The sequence below is a fragment of the Melanostigma gelatinosum genome, assembly GCF_949748355.1.
Source record: "Melanostigma gelatinosum genome assembly, chromosome: 2".
NCBI classification, from domain to species: domain Eukaryota; kingdom Metazoa; phylum Chordata; class Actinopteri; order Perciformes; family Zoarcidae; genus Melanostigma; species Melanostigma gelatinosum.
In genome coordinates, this window is record NC_136635.1 from 27,113,640 (window position 1) to 27,137,158 (window position 23,519).

Consider the following 23,519-nt stretch of genomic DNA (forward strand, 5'->3'; position numbering starts at 1 on the left):
TTCATGTGTGACACATTGTATTATATGAATCGAAGGAGAAAAACAACAAAACAAACGGGCATTTCAGATAAAAAAGGACCTTTATCTTTCTGTAAATTAAAAATATGAAACGATAAAAAGAAGAAATCTGGGTCCTTCATTCTTGAAGCCCTTGACTAACTCATTCAAATACATTTCTGAAGTGACATTCATATTTCAACACAATAATATATATTTACAGTTTTAAGATTTCTCTTAATCATAGCTCTGAAAACAAAAACAAAGCTGAGGAGAGGATAAACTCTTGGAGCTGTACAATTTGAATTTCCAGTCTGAGGGGAAAAAAAAAAATATATATATATATCAAAGAATACATATTTTATATGGAATCCCAACAGAAAGAACAAAGAGTAGAATTGTGAACTCTGTACAATTTACAAATAATCATCACAAATGTCACCCTAAACCTCTCCCTCAAAGAAAACAATACAGTAAATCCAAGACGACTCTACAGTATAGCAACAAGGGAAAAGTGCCAGAGAACCCAGAAAGACCTAAAGCCATTCATTCACACGTCAACTGTCCTTCGCTTCGACACAGGAATGTGAAGTTACACACAACCGAAGCCATGAACACAAGTCTGAGTGAAGCGCATCAGAAATGATGGTAACTGAAATGGAATGTGATGCGAGAAGACGTTTGTTATACACGAGGACTGGAAGCCGTGACGTCTCACTGACCCAACAGTACGGGAGCCCCACAGGTGAGAGAAAGAGAGAGGCCGCTCGCTGTCGTCTCCGGGTAAGCCATGCAGATACAAACCACACAGAGTACTCATATATATCGCTCTGCGTGAGACCCAGAGAGTAAAAAGTAAATACATCAGAGCAATATATCTACCGGTATATCTACCATTTCAGCTGGACGACCCACACTTTAAGGAAGATGTTGCAAAGACAACCAGCCACAAATCCAACTGTGAAATAATAGAACTTGGTTGATAACTGGATACTGGTTTCAACAATAATAGAAAGAAACCAACAGAAGAGACTCATAAACCCCCCCCCTCCCGACAACACTTCCTGGTACTGAATTGGGCCACGTTGACAGTGGACAAAATGACAGTGGACACGTCAAGGACACACGGTGGAATGCGATGGTCAAAAACACATTCAAGTTCATATTTTCCTGGCACAGGTAAAAGGCATGGGTTAGTAGTAGTCTCAGGAATGGCACTCTGGGAACTCGGGGGGGGGGGGGGGGGGCGGACGTTGAAGGCTAAATAGTCTGGATATCCATCTCACTACACATTAAAATACTTTCAACTTTTCTCAAGAAGCTGGAATGAAAACAGTCCGGGTGTCGCTGATACTCTGTGGGGAGAATCACAGGCAGCAGATGTTTGGTGTCTGAACAGCTCACGACCACAGATCAAAATACATCACGGCGAACGTTTCAGAGACTAAAGCATGACTCCAACCTCTCAACCAACATCTCACTGCACCTCCTTCTGGGTGAAAACATGAACCCAACACTAACACCAGCTAGCACAGGACTCCACAGGCGAGGCCGACACCTGTCCAACACACTCAAGAGGCACTCAAGAGGCACTAAGACGTCTCAAAGAAATGAATACCCGTCATTCAAATAGCCTGTTCTCCCGCCATTCCCCCTCAAATCCTATGTGTGGACTTACTATGATGACGACCAAGAAACAAAAAAAAAAAAAAGACAGAAAAGGTCCCGTAGATTTTCATATTCAAGTACTTTCAATAACACAATAACTTAGACCCCGGAGTAACTGACGTGTCGGGGGCAAGAATAAACCGAAAGCTATACAGTGTAAATACACGCAACAAGCAGGTTTACATACGGATTCATTGAGACCGTCTGCAACATCTACAACATTGTATTTCTAAAGATGATGAGAAGGTCCACAAAACGCCAACTCTAACACTGCGCTGAGTTGATTCACCTAGGACTGACATGTGTGTGTGTGTGTGTATGTTGTGTGCACGCGTGAATGTGCAGAGAGGGGAAAAGGGAAGGGTGGGGAGGATGTAATGGCACAAAAAAAAAAATCAAGACTGAGTGGGCGGGGATTAAAGTCGATTTAAAGTGTATTCCCTGCACCCTATAGGGAAGGCCTAGCGCACGAGGCAGCTACAATTAAAGTAATAAGCACGATTAAAGTACAGTATTAAGAAGGCAGGGTCTCGTCAGGGAAAGCCGGGGTCAACAAATGTAGTGCAGTCATGGTCTCAAGCTTTTTTTTGTTACCCTCTTTCCCCATAAAACCATGGCTATTTGGAATGGGAAGAAAAAAAAATTGCATTCAAAGAAATTCACATTAGCAAGATATAACATAAAAAAATAAAACACCTATGTACGGTAATTCTCTGTTAGGAGGATAGGCAAGGTGACATATCGAGGATATTGTTTCAAGGCAGTCCTCCATGACACGAAATAAAAACTAAAATGGTATGGACATGTTCACTTATCCGCCTTCGCTCACGCTGTCGTTTCTCTCTCGGCGTCGGAGGAGCCGAGCCGTCCAAACTTCAAACGTCGCTTTGCAGCACAGGGGTCTTCAGACTGGACACGCAGGGGCAGGGACGTCCCTACACCATTACACATCTTTACACCACACCTCCTCGTTTGGCGTTGCTCTCTCTTCGGAGTAAATCCTCAGCGTTGCAAGGGAAGTCATTAACTGCTCTGATACTAGCTGGGGAACAGTCTGCAACTTTGGGCTTTATCCTACAGGTAACCCCAAAAAAAAGAAAAAAAGAACAACCATCATGCTGCCAACTCGTTCATGTGATGGTCGACGGGTCGGTTGGTCGGGGTTAAGGCATCGGACAGTAGCGTCGAGAGGCTGTGATTCCATTCTCTGGTCACTCCAAAGCAACATCCCCCAGAGTCTACTGGTGAAGAGTCCATTATTAAGCATCACATTATTAAGAACATTTAAGACCCTCCCACCTTTTAATCCATTTAGTTTTGGTTTCACGTTTTTTTCTCCTGTTTTTAAACATTGGTCTGAACTCCTAAACTGCAATTTCCTTCCCATGCGCATGACAGATTATAGAAATGCTCCAAAGTAATTTACATTTCTGTCCATACATTCAGTGTGTATGTTTTAGAATAAGTAAGAAAACTGGTGGCAACCAAGACATAAATAGCATGTTTGTTTTTTCCAGCCCCATGTCGAAGTGTCAGGTCGCTGCTCATTATCACAAAGCCGACAGGAGCAGAACTGCAAACGAGACTGGAGTGTGTGTGTTTGACGGGGGCGTGGTTAAGGGGAGTGCTTTAACCAAGCAGCACGAGCAGAAACACAGTGCAGGAGGCATCTCTGGTCTTCTGTTCTCTCAGGCCCCGGGTCCCAGTGCCAGGGTTGACCTCTTTGGAGGGGAAAAAAAAGTGCAGGGGCCAAACGGCCGACTGATGCTCTTTGTGCCTGGTGATGGGCAGTGACACTCTGGGCTCCTCGTGTGTTCAGGTTTACATTCAGTCCCACGCCAGGAAAGACCAAAAGGGATTTGTGTCAAAATGAGTTCGCACACCAACGACGGGCAAACCGCTTTGAACCGGGGCTTGACAGAGGGGGAAACGAAAACATGATTTTGAGAGTCAAACAAAGAAATCATAGTCTGCAAACCGGCCGACGGTGGCGAGCTTCCACCGGAAGATCTGTCTCTTCCTTTTTGCAATTCAAACGAAGAGAAACAGGAGCAGAAAATATGCCAAAAGCCAGAGGAAAAAAAAAAAAAATACAAATGCTGTGTCTTGGGGAGGAAAAACAAAGATTATCCTCCGCAAAATTCCAACATAAAGGTTGCCTGCTCGGACGACTGGCCTGCAAAACATTTCCGCACATCTTGGAGGCGAAAAACAAGAAAAAAAAAAGAAAAAATGAAAAAAGGACTCATCAAAAGACACAAGCGTCTTGTAGATCGCAACAAACCATTTTTAACGGGTCCCTCCAGAGAGCAATTCAATCAAGATCTTTCAGTTGTCTCCCGAATTTATTCTGAATGGGACCTTATTGATTTCTGAAATCACAATCAACTGAGCAGGACGCGTTTGGGGCCGGAGGATCATTTGTGCCTCGGCGTGTTCTTCTTCCGTTTTCGCTTGAAGAAACAGCAGCACCTGCGGACAGAGACACGAATTAAAGCGGTGTGCAGATGAGAGAGGCTTCAGATGAAGCAACAAGAAAGAACAAACGACGAGTGGACGGCTTCAATTGGTTTGGTTAAATAGCTGAATTGGGAGCCTTTCAAATCCGGACAGATGCGTGTTTTTGGGATCACATTGGTGAGAACTGCAGCTGGCAACGGGTTTGATTCGTAAAGCATTAGCATCAAGGACAAGATGGATGATGTGCCATCCGCCAAGTGTTTGCATGCTGATTCACCTCCCACAGAAAGATGACAGCGGGGACTTTAATACAAACTGCTGCAGGGACGCTGAAGGCAACATTTCTCTTATGCAAAAACACAAATGGAGCAGTGCACACAGAGCACGAGACACGGTCAATAAAAACATACAAAGACAAGGCAAAGCTGTGGATCAAGACATAGGACAGTGACTGGGTACTCTCAGAAGAATTCATTAAAAACAAAACATGGGGCACCATGCAACAGGAGCGTAAAGGCTTTTAATCTGAAGCCAAACATGCTGCTAAAACAGTAGATGTCAGAGTGCTTTTTAAATACTACAGGGGCTCACACAAAAGACGACTTAGTTGACTTCTATCAAAGCACTTATTCTTTCTGCCCCGACATCAAGTTTTAAAGTCAGTATGGCTGCTCACACGGCAGCACTGCTTAATATATTCTCTACATCAGGCGGTGGTGCAGAGACTTGATGGTACACATATTAGACCGTGTTCTCAGGGGTTTATGGCCCTGCTGTACCAGTGAGAGTCTAGTTAGTTTGTAAATAACTCCACTGGGCCCCAGCCTAGGCTGGTCCACTCCCTGTCCCATGAGTCTGATGTGGACTAGCAGAGAGGGACTCACCACAGGTTGAGCATTTTCACGCAGCTACAGCAGAAGAGAGGAAAGAGTGTAAAGAGAAAAGGAAGATGGATTAATACAGAACAACCAGGATGATGGGAATGGGCTCATGCCACACACACACACACACACACACACACACGCACACACAGGTGGACACGGAGAGGCAACGCCCGAGAGGTTAAAAAAGGAGAAAAGATCACAGAAATGGTTACAGAATATCGACTCTGCAGTCATTTCCTCCTTATGTTACCTTTGTAAATGTACGGTAGGTATGACTTAGTATTTTCTCATATTATTAAGTATTTCATTCACAAAAATAGACGATTGAGTTTCCAGAAAACATGCCATTGTGATATAATTCTAGATAGATAGATAGACAGATAGATAGATATAGATATATGAAAGAGCCAACTGTATATGTGGCATTCATTCACCATGGGAACCTGATATTTCCTTAAAAAGGCAAAACATTAATTAAATTGCATCATGATTTGCATCCATTACTTCACGTTCTTATATCAAACGTCGACTAGTCTGACGAGGTATCAAAGAAGAGACTGGCAGTAAACGCGGCAATCATCACATCAAATAATTGTTGAACGGGGACAACAGGAGGAAGATGTGATTAAAGGGAATGAAGCTCTGGGAGATTCATGAGGAGAAGGGAATCATGGACTCTGATGGGAAATAAAACCCTGCAATATGATTCATAGCAACTGGACTAATGACTGAACTGAAGCTAAATACATTTAAAGATGTATTCTATGTCAAGATATATAAGATGTATTGTGTAATACAACACAAGGCGCCATTTTCAGTACTTTTGTAGCTTGTAACTAAATCTCTGTATTTTGGAGTAGAGTTTCACTCTAGTTTTTTGTTTGTTCTTTTACTAAAAAAAAATAATCTGCATCACTGTTTGCTGTAATATCCAACAGCCTCTGATCCCAAATGCAAAGCACTTATTATCTCCATTAACATAAATATTTGTCGTCTCAGAAGAGCTTCTCTCAATCGGCTGAGCCTCGTGACTTTCAGGCAGCAGGGCAGTTATAGCGCAGCGGGCGGCGAGCCATGCAGCGTCATTCCAGCTGCTGAAGACTGAACACCAGTAGCCGTTTAGCCGGTGCTACCAGCTCTCAGATCAACCGAATGAAAACAATGTTAACGATCGGGGTTTCCATGTTTTCCCCTCATGTTTGTCTCTCAGGGAGAGAAAGATGTGACTGATGCGATGACATGATCTTTGTACGTGTGACTAAGTCACCACATGGACAATCTGGTGTGATCTCAACTGGCTGCGACCACAACACACACCGACAGAATGTGCTTTGCATTGATCATTGCGGACACTGTTAACGACGTGAAGATCAGTGGAGCATTTCTTTAAGTTGGTCAGGCTGCTAGAAAGTAAAATGCAGCCTGTGTTAGGGGTGGACTGCTCAGGGAGAGACTGCAGGTATGAGTGGATGAAGTAGCTCAGACAGAAGTTAATCTACATCTAAAATGGGGGGCTGTCACAATCCAACAGCACAGCAGAGAGCGAGAGAGGAAGCGACAGATGGACATGGAGGAGAGGTGTGGCGGGTGTATGACACATACTTGGCCTCGTCGACCACTTCCACCTCTGCCTGAGCTGTAATGGGAGCGTTGGAATGAACAGCCAGTGGATCGTCTGCATTCAGCTCCCCGTTGGTCGAGCTGACCACCTGTGGCACAGACGGGTGTTACTTCAAAAAACAGTGACGACGTTGGGCCAGAATAAATGTGAATAACTGCTCCTGCTGTGATGGGAGGTTTTTTTTTTCTGGTTGCATGAATGCTGCTTTAACAATTCACTTTACTTTCATTGCCTCATCTGTGGAAATACAGCAGCAAAGAAGAACATAAAGAACACAAAGATCACATCCATGTGTTGTGTTCAGTCCTCTGTTTTGCTTGCATTTCATATCCACTCTTTCATTTGCAGTTTCAAACATGCAACATCTGCAGGAGCTAACAGGACTGTCAATCTATATAAATCCTAAATCATTTTATGGTTTTTGAAAGAAAAAAAAACTCTTCAAAATCAAAAATACACAGACGAACATTCAGACACCAAACTAACAAACTGCCACCGACAGACAAATAACGGTATGCAAAGAAAAGCTGTTGACTGTTGTCCCATTCGCCTGTAGAAGGAATGGCATTATAATTATTGTGAAGATGCGAGTTGTGTGCGTAGGTTTATACAGTGTCCACTTTTGTTAATGTCAGCCACCATTCAATTCCATTCATGATGCAACAGTGTGGAAAAATCTCCTTGAGATGAAGTTGCCAGATGCAGGAAACTGTCAAAATTGCTTTTTTACTTTGATTAAAATGACTGCAACTACCATGACCCAGTCAAGATGAGGGTCACATGACTGCTGGAGGTACTGGAGCTACTACAAGCGGGCTCTTCTGTGTTCGTTCTGCCAGCAAACCACAGTGTGTGTGTGTGTGTGTGTGTGTGTGTGTGAGTGTGTGCCATTCATTAAAAGTCCTGTGCAACACAGTCACATGTTGTGAATGAAAGTTACATTTGTTCTCTTTGGACTTCCGCAGCATTGTGTTTGGGATCACCTTCGTCATTACCGTGAATTTTCCCACAAGATATTCTCAACAGTGTAAATTATTATTTTTCGGGATGACCCCACACATTAGATTTTGCGCATTTGTAATCCGTTTTGTATTTTATTGTCAGACGTGTTTTTGACTTGTAACTGGATTTCTTTTGGGCCAGATCACCGTCGAGAGATTTTATCCGAACTGTTTTTTTATGTGGTTGAATAAAAATGTTTTAATTAAATTATAGAACTTCTTGGAAAATGATTGTAGTCGAACAGTGACGGTGCTGCTTTAAAAACGATAAATAGCATATGTTTGGATTAATATCCATAAAAGGTCAACAATCATTCTACGGTCTATAGAGACGTTAGCTAACGGTGTTTCGTAAGCCAACAGTGTAACAACTAGGCTTGCTAGCATTAGCTCTGCTACCGCCATTGATCATCATCTGGCACAGTGAAGTAGTTTCTCTTTATTCTTTGCGCACCGAGCATCCAATCAGAGCAGGAGAGACGGACGTTTCTGCCAATGTAAAACAACCAGGAGACAAGGTCCACGTATAAAGTGAACATACAATAGTTTTTACCTGAATGAAACACAGAATGATGTCTGTAACTTACAAGCGTCCACACGGTTGCACCATGAATGGTTGAATATTACAGTTAGTAGAATAGTCAGAGATCTAATAAAGCCGACACTGTACACACCTATGCAAACCGAGCTCGTTACAGACGGTACAATCTTGGTAATGGCAAGAAGACAAATCATATCAGGATGTTCCTTTAAGCATAATGACCCTTTACGACTAAAGAGCATGCACTTAGCCGACTGAGCCACGTCACTCTGCCATGCAAGAGGCTTCTTGGTCTTGCAAGGAATGTCCAAGCGCCATGAAGAAGTGTAGTACCTGAGACCAAAATGCCACAACCAGGGCTGCTGTTTATAAAGCTCAAGTACTTTTGTACCATCTGGGGTGGGTGGCATCAGATGACATGCATATGGTGGTGCAGAAAAATAACGTTTCCCAGCCAGGGGTAAAGGGGTGGGGGGGGGGGGGGGTGTACATGGTTGTAGATCTGTCTCACATACAAGGCTAAAATACAAAATAAATGGTCTGTCCTGGTAAAATGTCTGCCAGCTACTATTGAAATGGTAAGGAAATTAGAAATACCGATATTTTGGAAACACCATTTTTTCGGATCAATTGTAAACTGTAAGTAAACAATTTTTTTAAAGGGTCGACAGTTAAGTTGTACATCTTCATATCTTAAAAATGCAGAATCACCATTTGTAAATGCCAAACTTACCAGTGAAATCTGGTTCAAAATATTCAGATAAAGAAATATGTGGATTAGATCCTATGAGACAGATCTGACTCAACCGAGATTGGGGTGTGGGGTGTGGGGGGGGGGGTTGTGGTTGATCAGGTGAGGGGTGTATACCTGCACTGAGCCCCCGTGCCTGTCCGCTGCCAGGTGGGAGGAGTTTGCTTGGCGTGTGGGCTGCACCTCCCATGCTCCTCGTCGATCTGAGACCGCTGTCTGCTCAGGAGTCGGGGGGTGTCGGTGATGGGAGGGGAAGTGGGGTAGGTGGGTGCGATGGGAGAGGGTGGCGGGTGGTGGCGGGATAATCGCGTTAGGAGAGATGGATATTTGGGTGTGCGTGGCCAGGTACCATGCAAAGCAGCATGAGAAATGAGAAAGAAAACAAATGCAACAAAATAAAAGAGTGAATCAAAATCAAAGCTTCAGCCAAAGAACTGAAATAGAAACTAATGAGCCTGAAGCCAAATGGAGGTAAGCTTTTACATCTCAAACTTTGGCCTCAATCTCATCACATTTACATCACACACAAAATAAACCTAAGTTATCTGTAAAAGAATCTGTTTGTTTGACGGGTTGCCTTCGTAACAGCCATTAACAATATAAACCAAAGCAGCTCACACAAACACGATAAAGAGAACATTCAGCAGTGATCGCACTGAACAAGAGTTACTGTCATCCTTGATTGGCAGAAACGTTTCAACATTCTTATTCTCCCCACATCACATCTGGAGCAAGACCAACTAAAACATGTGCAGGGGGGGGGGGGGGGGGACTGCAGTCCCTCGAAAACGCTGGCCAGAAATACCCTTAATTAAACCTGAGCCCATTTTCTCACCTGCTCCATCGATCTGGTGAAGAAATCAAATCCTTCACTTTCTCATTTCAATTAGGGCTGGGCGATAAGTCATAAGTCTCCTAGCAGGTCATTTCAAATCTTGGTAACGATATAATTCATCAAATAGCCCGTTATCTGGCGGATCAATAAATGAATAGTGCATTTGGAAATAACCACATGGTGAAGCCAGTTTTCTCCTGTGTGAATTAAATACTTGACAAATCAATTTAGATGACGCAATTGTGATATATGATTGAATCACAATAATATTCCACTGAAAGACTATAAATCATCATATAAATATCACCCGGCGCTAATGTCAATGTAGTGCAGTATGTGAATGACTACAAAGCATCATCTCAGTTCTCTTTGTGGGCTGCTGCTAATCAGAGAAATTAATTTCAAAATACTCAACAGCCAACCAAAACAGGATTATAGAGATAATTGGGATTAATGGTGTTTTGACAAAATATGTGACAAATCCTCTTATTGTAATTATCCCTCTTTAAAAAAAACAAATACATCTCATCAGAATAGTTTTCATAAAAGCTTTAAAACTCTGCATGCACACGAGTCCTGATAACTGCAGAATCCTGTATTGTTCAAGATCTTGCGTTAGTTTCCTTTATTCAGAAGTTGTGTACATATATGCAAGCAGAGGAATAGGTGTTTTACCTCATACATACACTTCCAGTTGTAATGCACTGCCTCCCTTGCTTTCACTAGAACACACACACACACACACACACACACTCACCCACTACTCTGAACAAAACCTGGCGTACCTGATTTCTGATTGGTGGGTGCTGTGAGGGCCGTTCTCTGTGAGGATGGCTCTCTCTCGGCACAGCCGACGCTCCAGAGTCTATATGGACAGACCCCACTGGTGTGGGCTGAGAGGGGGGGGAATAATAACAAGTTCAATTCTGGACCGTCAAGCAGCTCACTAAAAATAATTGTTGACCGTCTCCAAATGTATCTGTGAGTCGTTTGCGTGCGTTACTTACTATCTGCCTGCCAACCCAGTCGTAAGTGTAGTCGAAGGCGTATCCTTTTCGCTCAAACAGTTCAGTGAACAGAGTCCGCAGGTATTCATAGTCTGGCTTTTCAAAGAAGTCCAACCGTCTCACATATCGCAGGTAGGTGGCCATCTCCTCTGAATTAAAACAAGTATTTAAAAGACTGTTTAACCTTTAATATGGATTCTAATGATACATTGGGATGACATTTCATTCGGAAAGGTCTCGGTAAAAATCACAGCTTATCTCTATGTGATCATTTTCCAGCTTTACAGCGTGACCCATAACAACATTACAGCCGTCATCAGCGTACCTGGGAAGTTCTCACAAAGGACCTCGATGGGAGTGTTTCGTTTTGTGTCTCCAATCTTCTGGTATCGTTCTTTCAACGTGTCGGCCTGCAGGAGAATCAAAAACGGAAAGACATATGACCCAATTCTGATGTCTGATCAGAAATATGTCAAAACTAGTTCTTCATATGTTCTTGATGCACAATTGGTTAATCTACTTTTCATACCATCACTTCTTATTTCTCTTTGGTTGTAGCAAAGAAAACACTGATAACTAAAGTCTTTATAGTCACATTTTCTCACAAAACAGACTTTCAATACATTCTCAAAGTGTTCCTAAACAACTACAAATAAAACAACAATACTGACCTGATTATCAGATCAGACTGATGGTGTAACATACCTTTAGACCTTGCCATGGTAGACTCCCACGAAGGAAATACATGAACATGTGGCCTAAGGCCTCCAGGTCATCTCGCCGGCTTTGCTCTACATTAACAGGATTTGATAACATTTCACTGAGAAACTTCAAGAATAAAGCACCAATCCACAAGACATAATAAACATGTCAGGACAACAGAACCAAAAACAAAGCGTTGAAACTCATCTTACCTTTTCCTAGATGTGTATTGATGGACATATATCGGGCAGTGCCAGTCAAGCTCTTATGCTCCCTGTATGGAATGTGTTTTTTGGTCTCGGGGTCGATGTACTCTTTGGCCAAACCAAAGTCAATGATGTGGATGATGTGTTCCTTTTTATTCCCTTGCCGTCCGATGAGAAAGTTCTCAGGTTTCACGTCTCTATAGATGAGGTTTTTAGAGTGCACATACTCCATTCGAGAAATCTGTCGAGAAAGAATACAGCAGAGTTAGCAAAAAAACAGCAACACAGGCCTAAAAGTCTGCAAAGCATAGTCAAGATGTCAAAATTGACTCAAAACTGACATTTTAATGAACGTTGATTGCTACAATATGTCACTCTTTTCAAGAGCATTGTGAAATAGAATGTCAGGGTTTTTTACCGATGTCCTCTCTGACTCTGGAAGGAGATTTCTCAAGTCTGGGAAAAAGACTCACCGGAGTCATTTCAGCAAGGAGACCACACATGCATATCAGAAACCCTGCATTGCAAACTGGGGTGAGTGAGAAAGCATTTATAAAATAGTAATTTATGCTGATTGATTCACTATTTGCTTAAGCCCTATGTTGCACAGCTACCACAGTGATCCGTTACATCACACAACAAAAGCTTCTGTTGCTGTTGAGCCAGAATTTCAAGCCACTAACTGAGATGCAAAACCGTCCTGCTGGGACTTAGGACTCAGAAAGCACCAGCGATTAGGATCTGAACGACAATGTGTTTATTCATGTAAATCTTAACCAAGAGCTCATAGCAGTCATCTTCCAATTTGCAAGAGCAGCTCAAACACAAAGGGAATAATAAGTTATTGTGCGAGTTACAAGATCATTTACATGAAGGATCCTGAAACACTCAAAGAAAAGGCACTTGTGTAGGCGCTCACTGCACTTATTGTGGGATCACTCACTTGTGGCAAAAAAATAAAGGAGACCGACGTCATAAACACAGGGGAGAAATTTGCTGAGTCGCAGACTTTGGCGTCTCTCTGTTCTGCAACATCGTGCTTATGTTGTGCTGGTTTCCTTACCAATTTGCAGGGGCTATCTGCATTACAAGAGCACTGCAGATTTTGTGCTGACAAATTGAAATGCTAGAAATTTTGAGATGTCTGAGGCGACGAAAAGCTGAAAGACCACCATCTGAGCTGCTGCAACCTAATGAGATTCAGTGATGGCTTACCGCCTACCTGCCTCTGAGCAATAGTGCGTGTGGACTGATAATTTGCAGGGAGGCTTTTATTATGAAGCATATGCAGGAAGTGTTGGGTAACTCATGAGAAGTGGAAGCTATTTTAAAACAACTTAATGTGCCATAAAATGTGTTGAACTCACCAGCTGAATCGCTATCATTAAGACTGTCTTCAGTGAAAAGGTCCTGTCACAAAGGTCAAAGAGGTCCTCTAGACTCGGGCCCAGCAGCTCCAGAACCATAGCATTGTATTTCCCACATGGCCCAAAGTAGAACACCTGGGGCACGCCTTCAGCTGAAACACAAGCAGAAAGAGATTAGGTCTACAAGAACATCCCAGCCCAGTGGACACAGCCGTACGTGTCCTCACGATTGTTTTCGTAGTCCCACGTCTTTATTGTTTAACTAGACATTTACAAGTACATCTAACATATTCAAGATGATTTGTAATAGCTTAGATAGTAGAAAGAAATCTTGTTGAGAAAAAGAAAATACTAGTTCGTAGATGGGAAAAAGTAGAATATGCCTTTCAGGGGTTTTTAGTTGTATATACAAGTGTGAGTTCAGAGAGTTGGGGTGGTAGGTTTATTATTCTTGTCTCCCTTGACTAATGATATTTCTAAGTTGGGTCCAAGGTGAACCATAAGAGGCCTCAAACTGGTCTGATAGGAGGAGGGGCACCACAAGATTACTGAGCAGAGAGAGCTGCAAGGTAAACATTAACCTGAAAGTAAACCGCAACACCTGCAAATAAAACTGTGTCACTCCTCTAGCACAGGCTGAAAACTAATCTTTTCACTGGCTCATCATATCACATCCTCCCAACTGAATCATATCCTCTCTGCTCTACTCACTCCAACTGCTCTAAAAGCCCTTCCATCTGTCACCTCGGCTCCTATTTCACTTCTTGTCACAGTGCAGTTTAACGCTGTGAGGTCGGTCCAATGCAAGGGCCGGTGCTCTGCCACATATACTCCTTCGTATGAGTTGTTATTAATGCTAGCGATGTGGGAATCAAAGCTCCTTGTATGGCCGTGGCAATAAACTGCAATGATAAAACTGCAATTGTTCCTCCATCAGCGTGACAAGCCTACGATTATGTTTTCTGCTCCGACCGTTGCATGTTTGGAGTTTTTTGGGTAAAACTTTTGGTCAAAGATTTCACGTCTGCAGCGTGACAGCCCTAGCTCCTTGTCATGTTAAACTTCCAAGTATGGGAGCTTAAATCCTAAAATTGTAATGAAACGGGATGACAAATGTTTCCTTTATTCCAGCAGGTAACTGTAATAAGCGGATTTCTAAATTCATAACAAAAGCCTCCCCGTCCTGCACACAAATCTAATGTTCAGCAGGATTTCATGTTTTATGCACATACAACTCCTATTGATTGTAATTATTTGGAATTGGAGATATCTGAATTATTTTTAATGTTCTTCACCACATCCTGAACTTCACTTTCAAAGAACAGAAAATCAGGTCAAACTGTTAATTGCCTTCAGGGGATGAACGAGTCAAAGTTTAAAAAAAAGGTCCCCGCAAGAAACTTCAGAGAAATGCTTCAATCATACAGACCTTGCTCTATCAGACTGCTTAAGCTGTGCTCAGTCCTTGGAAATAATATAATTGCATGATCGTTAAAAGTAGTGGGGACGTTCCGATTGCCTTTCATTTCCCCGATCCAAAGGCCAGAACTTTGTCTGCAGTTTCCCGAAATGACAAAAAGTCTTCTGGAGATTAGAGGGAGCTAAGTTATAGTTGTGCTACCAGACCTTTGCCTTTAAAAAACCAAAACAATCAGGCGTATATATTTAAGGAGCCTATAATCAATGATAATTTTTATATTTTCAGCAACTGAAAAAAGGTTTTTGGCAGATCCTGGAGGTGGTTCTGTCGAACACGATGCCGATTGTTTGCCACAGCATGCATTGTCTGTCAATCCACACAGGAGTTCACAAAGCTAAAGTAACATGAAGCAATGAAGCTCAACTGTGATCATGCACTACAAATTGAACATAGGAAAAGATAGGCTAGCGTATGTTGAATGAAGCTGGTTGGCCCACTGACATCGGGCAAATTTGAAATTAGGTCAAAGTAGCTAAAAGGGATTGAACGGTTGCCGAAATACTAAACTGATTTACTGATTTGAGCTCACCTAACGGTTCCTCGCTGATCAGACGGGATTGGGCCGTGGAGATGGGATGCTCATGACGGTTTAGCCCCATAAGTAACCCTGGTGATTTTAATATTTGGGATGTTGTGGAGGGTTAATCCAAGAGGTTAGGTGGGTTTTTTTCAGGGGTAGGAGCCCCAGAGTATTATGCATCTTTCCAAGTTTGCTCCCCCTTATTAAAACATAACCAGGTGCCAATGAACACAACATTCACACGTTATCACTTCAGAAAGTTGATATGAACATATTAGCTGCTCCGCCAGTGCTTTACACATCCTGCAACACAGAGCAGCATTAGAAAGCATCGTCCAATATCTACCGGTACTTTCTTTCTAGGGTGCGAGAGTGAATGAAAACAGTTTAGTTGCCGGCCGTAAAAAACCCCAAACAATAAGCTGACGTTTGAGAAGTTACAACTGGAGAACTGAACTTTGAGGGAATATTCTGGGCAACACCTTTCACATTATATGTAATAACTTCATCCATTGTTAACATAATAATATTGATCAGAGCCGTTTTGAAACTATTTGTCATTCCTTTTCGTACCTCCCTATAGAGCTGGTACATGTTTCTGACTGTAACACCGTCACTATTTCTCAGTCTATCTACAAGCCTGAAGATTAATTGTTTTCCTTCTGCACACATACAGGAGACAATGGTGGACAGGCTGCCTGCAAACAATATTTTAGTTGTACTGTATGCTCAGTTCATTCATGTTTCTTGTGACGACGAAGGAGCACAATAAGATAGCACAATCAAGTTTCGTGAATGGACCAAATTGCCTTAAAAAAAAACATTGTTAAGAAATTTAAGAAGAGACTGATCACAAGAAAGTTAAATATTAATTCTGAAATATGAATTTATACTGAACAATGCTTTTTGACTCGCAAGCTCGGTAATAAGAAATACACCGCAGCTTGAAAGGTGGCGTGAATGCTGTCAGCCAGCATATGGGCATGTAGGAGTCATGCTGCGCGCCATCTTGTGTTTCTGGACACCATCATGCAGTTCTGTGGGTTGCTAATTGTACCATAGGAACCCCGGGTGCCTGTGGGAGGCCTAGAAATATGTCAGATTGGAGATGTGCTGTAAATAAATGGATAAACGGTTGTTGAATTGAAAACGGTGGAATGGTTCGTCAAGATTTTTACTAGCAAAGGGAATCCCAGAGCCTTCATTATCTACTGCAAAGCGGTCCTCAGAAGAGAATCTGTGTGTCCTGTACTGTAGAGAGTACTCTAATTTTACAGGAAGACGCAAACATTGATGGAAGCTACCACTTTGGACTTCTCTCGTCCACTTTTCTGAAACATAATGAGAGCTTTTCATGGGTGTAGCGCCGACTTGGTCTTCAAGACATTTCTACAAGTGAACAACACGTGGCCTGGACTAACAAAGACAGCGGTTACTATAACTCTACTCCTACTACAGAACACATCGGATGATGTCTGCTCAAACCTTACAGACCGATGCTCCATTCTCCACAGACATAATATTTAAATACAGTTAGCTTTACTAATGTAATGGACTTAATATCCTTCACAGGTATATAATATGCAGTTGTATTTCGTGGTAGAATACACCTATTGGATGAAGATATTTCAAATACACTCATGTCCTTACTCAGAGGAAGAAGTCGGTGATCCGAAGAGACTAAAACATCAGCGTATAAATCACGACTACTAAGGTTTTATGCAGACTTTCACAAATGCATCAGCGCTGTCAGTTTGTCTTGTGTAAACGGACAAAAGAATATGTTTTCATATGCATTACCGACATCTAAAGAGGGGCTGGCTGCAGTCCTTTACAACAAGATGAATTTGATGGATGTGTGATGAGTGAATCAATAAAACTGGTTCTAAGCCCGACTGAAATGTTGCCAAATGTCCCCGCACATGACATTCTGTTTGTGCGCATTTTCTCAAGCAGCTATCAAAGACCTGTTGTTTCTCTGGACTCTGTGATGAGGCCAGTCCTGAGCTTGGATGAGCTTTATCGTGACCATCGGGTAGTTGTTGTTCCGTTATTAATACATTATATGTCACCGTAAAAGAGACGCTTAATGCCAGAGCAACACCACGCCGCCTCCCCCATGTAGATGCTTAACAAAATGGTACATAAAAGATTAAAAACGGCGATTTCTTTGTGTGTGTCGGCACCATCATGTACGTTGTTTTTTTTTTAAATGGGAAGAAAACATCACAGAGATGATGTGTTGGGATGACTGTTCTCCTCGTGCCTGTGTGGGTTTCCTCCCACAGTCCAAAGAAATGCAGGTTAGGTGAATTCGTGACTCTGAATTATACTGTAGGTGTGAATGTATTTATATACACACACACACACACACACACACACACGCACTAGCCCAGTGATTACCGCATGAGAGTCTCTGCTTGTGGCTAGCTATAGGCTGTTGTAATTATTTTTGGTAATTATCAAAGCTAGCTATGTTTGAATCTAGATGTGCTCAATAATTCATATGAATAAATAAAAACTGATTCAAACAAAGCATACCTTCAATGACCCAGTTACATTTGAATTTCACAACGCCAATCCCGACACATCTCCAGGTAGAGACATGTGCTTCGTCACCGTTAGCTCGCCAACGTTCCTCCTGATGCAGTGACGCCAATGTGACGTTTTGAACAATACAAAAAGCGCCAAAGTATGTGGAGAACCAATATGACCCTGTATACATTACATTTGGATTCATAATGGTAGTAGCATAACACATTTACCACCTGGTTTATTTTTTGTCTTTGGAAGGTGCTCATCGCACATTTAACATTCACAAGTGGGCCTTAAGCTACAGAAGTTGGAGAACCCCTGTTTTAAAACACTGCTCTCTGGTTTCTCAACATGCCCTATTTTTTTTCAAACTAAACACTGCTCTGGGAGAACTTCTAGTCTTGACAATGATCCAAGTGTTCGCATCAGTGGGAACAGACATCCAGGGTAAGACCTCCGGCCTTTCCTTTACACGTTTGTGAAATCTAGTAAGCTGTGTCACTGTGGGGAATGTTTCCTCCTTGGGATTGCAACGGTCACAGAGCTGGTGTAGTGTTTCACGATGAGGTCTGACTGCCGATGCCTTTAAGAGCTCAACGGTGTCCTTGAACAAACACTCTTGATCGTCAAAACCACCCCGTCCTCGGCACACTGATGCCTCACAGTCTGCCGTCATGTAAAACCAAAAGCAGCGAGGGAACCTTAGTTGATTGCACTGATGAATAGTCTCACATGGAGAATATGTGCAAGGAGATGCTTTTATTCCTAATCTAATCATCCTCGTTAATATCCAGCAACAGTTGGTTATGCACCAGATACGACACCTAAACGAGCATCTGAGCCAAAACCACATTAATTCATAAAAACCCCGTCGCACAGACACTGTGACAACCACATTGGCTGAGAGGAATGTGGCACAGCCAAGAAGAAATGAGGTCACGTTATCCCATCTGGAGGAGAGGACCGAGGCAGGTTAGCAGCACAAGGAGAGGCAGACCCACTCTCTAAATATTTAATGAGTTTCCGCACAGTTGGCCTTTTCCAGCCCTTGCCTTTGCAAAACAATAGCCGTTATATTCCCAGTCTGGTTATCATATATGCATGTAGGGCTCCAAACAGCACATCAAGGAGTCGGACCACACATCACAGGAAACGTGGCTTTTATCTTCAAAGCCAAACTGGGACTGAGACCACCCCTGATCTGGAACAGACTGAACCGGTTTAAAGAAATCCTTCATTCATAAATTGATCAAACTTATCTATCAATCACTAGCTCTAGTTTAGGAGTATTCATGTGACCATCAGTACAACGTTAACACATTATTATTTCAACCATTTTACCAGAAGAGCGACGCACAACTATTAAAAAAAGATTGTTCTATTGTTCCATTGTTTCAAGCGGTCCCACCCATTTCCTCTCGTACCAACACTAAAAAAAAGAAAAGTTTACCCTTCGTTTATTTCTCCGTTGTAATCATTTCATCTTCACACGATTCCCGTCAGCGGTTGCTATAACAGGGATGTGTCAGCAGACCTCGACTGATCTCTTAAGACAATCTGATAAATTCTCAGGGGAGCCGAGTCAAAGGGGAAGTGGTTGAGAAGCAACTCTTGTTGCATTGTCTTTCATTCTGGACACTTAATGACGTGTAAAGGGCATGGTTCTAGAAAAGAGAATAAGAGGATCTGGAAAAAGACTAAGAGGTACTTCAGCGTTTGTACGGTTAGTGTTGACATCACTGTTCAACACCATGAACCAGACAGTGTAGATAAACTGTCACCATTGGCTATAATGTGTGCAAAAAGAAATGATTAAAAGCTAGAATTACCACCTCCACCAATCCGTCATGTTGAGGTTTACATCCACGTCACCTCATCATTTTATGCAAGACATTTGTGTGACATTAGCGTAATTAGCATATTCATTCTTGAGTTATGTCACAATAACCTTTTGACCACCGGACTCTAATCAGTTCATGTTTATGCCAAATTTAGAGAATGTCCCTGAAGGCATTCCAGAGAGATCGCTTTCACGAGAACGGAGCGGACATGAGGTCACAGCGATCTTGACCAGCCATGACAAAGACAAGAAAAATCGATTTGGTTTGGAGTCATTTGGGCTTGACTGATTGCAGACAACACCGGAACTAATTAAGTGCTAGATTAGACGCAGCACTGCACTGAAATTAAAATGATCAACTTAATAAAGGTGATGATATGTCAGTGTTGTGCAAGTGTCCAAAAACAAAAAGGGTTGGAGGTTTAAATGAAATGTCTGTTTGAAAAGCCACAGGTCTCCACTATGTACACACATGTTCCAACACACCCAGAATAGACCCACACGAGTCACTGAATAGTTATCGCTAGCTCAATCAGAGATGGACATTGGACACACGTGCATTAAGTCTACACTGAAACCCTGAACAGAGGAGACATCTTCCTGCACAGTCTGCCTCGATTAACAAGTCTTTTCAGTGGATCAGGAAATAAAAATCAGCTGCTGCATCTGCTTTGTGGGTGTAGAAGAAGCATGATGTCAACACCTTCCACATTGAAGCATTACAAGCAAGGTCACCACGCTGTCGATGCATCGTACTCGGGGACACAGAGTCCTGGAAATTAAAAAGAGTCGCTGACACAGCTTAAGATCAATACGTAACCGGAGTGGAGTAATCACTTGTTGTGGAAATGATGCAATCTGCTGGACTAATCTCCCAAACAGTCAAATCATTGTGATGCAGTCACAAAAAGAAAAAAATAAATAATAACCCCCACCACGAGGAGTAGCGAGCACATCTGTGACCTTACCTGTGGATCCCAGTGTTTTGTAGAACCGGTACTCTAAATGCAGCTGTGGTGCCCTCGACTTCACTGGTTCCTGTACAGCGGACACATTCAAACCAGCACGCAGTTAATGGCAAGAACCTCACACACTGGAATAAAACAGTCAAAAGAAAATACAACGAAGATACTTTACATGAGTAGAAAGATATATTTTGATGACTTATCTTGCACTTAAGACATATACAAACAAGCTATCCAATGAAATGTGAAAGCAGAATTTGAGATGAACCACAAACACCAGCAGCAGCTCTTTCTTCTACTAAAAGCTCACACGTGTAAATGATGTCCTGTCACCTGAGATTAAAAACGCTATAATCAGTCGCCATTTTGAAGGTTTTTTCCCCAAGCTACAAAGTTACTCTTATGAAACTTATGAATAAAAATGTTCAATAATAATCTAGTCACAGGGACACTCCAGTCACATAAAAGCACCCAAAGTCTGAAATGTCTCCCCAGTTTATTGATGTTCAGAAAGTCAACACATATTTATTGAAACATTCCTCACTTGTATAAAATCACTCCATCAGTGTCCGGACACCATACAGTACTATGAGCAGTTGAGAACTATCTGCTTGAGCAAACTTAATACTTCAGTGTTGTAATTTTGTATCTGCTACTCTCCAGTGAAACCATTATAAAAGCGCGAGTCAGGAGTCATGACTTCCAGTCATCTCCTCACTGTGACACCCGAGCACATCCTGAGAGTCATATTTCTGGAAATCAACTGCAATGAAGAACATTCAATCTGTGTCTACGTGAAGCTTAAAACAGCAGCTTCCCTGTCTGAACACAGCATTGACATGATACGATATCATTTCAGGAACATTTTAGACGCATCACTTAAATAAAGTACACAGTGATTCATTGTGCACCTGCATAACCGTTTTTAATCCATCATTTTGCAAGAGATTGTTATATCAGCAGAGGTATGGAGTCATGCAGAGAGAGAAAGTGTTCACTTACCAGTTTAATGGCTACATACTCATTGGTGTAGAGATTTTTACCTGGAATAAGACAGAAGATGGCTTTTTTAAATGAAGTGCACCACTTCAGGCGTTACTAAAGGTTCCCCGGGTAATAGGCAACACCGTAAGTGATCGTGTCTGATTGAGTGATGATCTTTTTAAATTTTAAATTTTGAAAGATCCACGTAAAAAAAAAAGAAAAAAAAAAAGGTCTATAACAGAAACTGATGCAATCGTGCTCCTTTTTTCCAGCTCTCCTTGAATATACTCAGTTGCCGGGTACACCTCACTAAAGATAATGCATTCTAATACAACAGCCCAAAAACAGTTTTGTCATGAAGTTATAATGTTCAGTTTTGAGAGCTTTTGGTTTAACCCTTTAAAGCAAACCTCCCGCTGACGCTTTGAATGATCCTGTTTAAATCTGTCTAAAATAAGAAAGATAATATGCTGAGCATTCATTCTTTCAGGCTTCCGTTATTAGGTCATCACGCTTTACATGACATCATTAGGTTACGGTGTGTTATGTTATGCGTGTAATGGCAACAAAGTATCAGCGCCTTTGCAGTCATATAAATGTGTGTGGACAAAATATTAGAAACACCTCAGTATAATGCAATACAACAGCACCACAAACTACAGCCTTCAAAATAAACATAACGTTACATCGATATCGCTCTCAAACGGTTTCAATTAAAACTGAACATTTCTTTACTGTTGTATAAGGTTGCATTAGTTTGGGTTCGGTGTGTAACTACACTTAGTCTGCAGTTCATGAAGTGACATAAAAACTTCCAAATTCCCTCAGTTGCTCCGTTGTGTATTGAACCATTTCACACACACGATTAAAACTCTACTTACCGAGCTTCAATTCACCAAAGTTTCCACAGCCGATCTTCTTGCCCACACGAAAGTTTGGCCCCACCATGAGAACCCCGGAGGAGCTGGAGGAGCCAGATGGTCGGGACGAGTGTCCGCTGCGGCTTCCCTGGGAAACTTTAGTGGTCCTGGCGGGCCGCTCCCCATATTTATCTCTCGGTTGATCCATGGTGTGAGCAGCACAGGTCAGCGGGAGCCTGGAGTGATGTACAAAAAGGCCTCCTGGGCCGGGCCCACCACAGCCACGGTCACTGGCAGTGCCTGGATGGCACGGTCACTCTCATGAGACAAAAGCCGGCGGAGTTAAACCGGCACTCCTCCCCGTCCTCACCCGGTCGCCTCTAACAGTTGTTGGACAGGCTGATCTCTGGCCTCAACATCTGTCCCAGGAAGGAGAAGGTGGAAGACCTGCAACGAACACAGAGAGGAAAGACGTTAACTTTCCACAGAGAGCATCATATGGAACATTGAGTTGTCTATAATGTTAATCTGATGAAACCCAGCAAATGAATTGGGTTTAAAAACACAACTACAAGCTGATCGTTTTCAGTGAGCTTCTTCTTTCACAAACAGGTGGGACTGTACGAACATCTAGTAGGCATAAAAACGCCAACCACAAATTGATAACACCTAAATTACAATTTCAAAAACTGTCAGTTTGAAAGTATGTTTAAAAGCATTTCGGGTATGTTAGATACTTTAAATTTTAAAAACATGCCTTCCTGCTTTAAGAAGTAAAGAAACACAATGAACCATAAATTTGAATTGAAAAATCTGGTTTTCTTCATTTTAATTCACCATACGATAACCAGTTTAACTCACATTTGCAGGTCATGAGTCATACAAACTCAAGCTCACTGTTTACAAGCAGACGGTGCTACATGAGGACAGGACTGGCTTACTGTAAAAGCGTTGCTGAGCTAAAGAGATAGTCATCAAGTCACAGCGGTCACAGAAAGCACCAGTAAATAGTTTGAGCATCAACACAAACCGTAAGTCATAGTTTGTAATCGTGAAGAAGTCTGAAGACTCTCCACCACCCACAGCTAAAGCCTGGCAGACAACGTCAGTCGGGAATATTATGTAAACACTTACATAAAGCTATGTTTGCTAGCGAAGGCACCGGAGCTCAACTTTATGGACACGGGGTCGGTTTTCGTCAAGTACACAGAAACATATTTTCGGGTTCAACCTTCTATCACAGGCAAGAATTATGCACATATTAAACTATAAAACATGAAGGCAGTTTGGTGTGT

General features: G+C 42.2%; 1 protein-coding gene across 3 annotated transcripts; it reads right to left on the reverse strand.

Moving 5' to 3' along the window:
* On the reverse strand, nucleotides 1–22,432 carry csnk1g1 (casein kinase 1, gamma 1; the record flags this gene model as incomplete). Of its 3 annotated transcripts, XM_079292375.1 has the most annotated exons (13): nucleotides 1–4,137; nucleotides 5,010–5,033; nucleotides 6,612–6,718; nucleotides 9,041–9,139; nucleotides 10,544–10,651; nucleotides 10,766–10,914; nucleotides 11,091–11,175; nucleotides 11,471–11,556; nucleotides 11,680–11,914; nucleotides 13,041–13,192; nucleotides 20,384–20,453; nucleotides 21,383–21,423; nucleotides 22,246–22,432. In XM_079292375.1, 13 exons carry the CDS (start codon nucleotides 22,430–22,432, stop codon nucleotides 4,083–4,085), a joined length of 1,398 nt encoding a protein of 465 aa, XP_079148501.1. In that variant the 3' UTR covers nucleotides 1–4,082. The 3 variants fall into 3 exon arrangements, with proteins under 3 accessions (XP_079148501.1, XP_079148500.1, XP_079148502.1); XM_079292374.1 differs by lacking the exon at nucleotides 5,010–5,033; XM_079292376.1 differs by lacking the exons at nucleotides 5,010–5,033; nucleotides 9,041–9,139.
* Nucleotides 22,433–23,519: the final 1,087 nt, after the last annotated feature.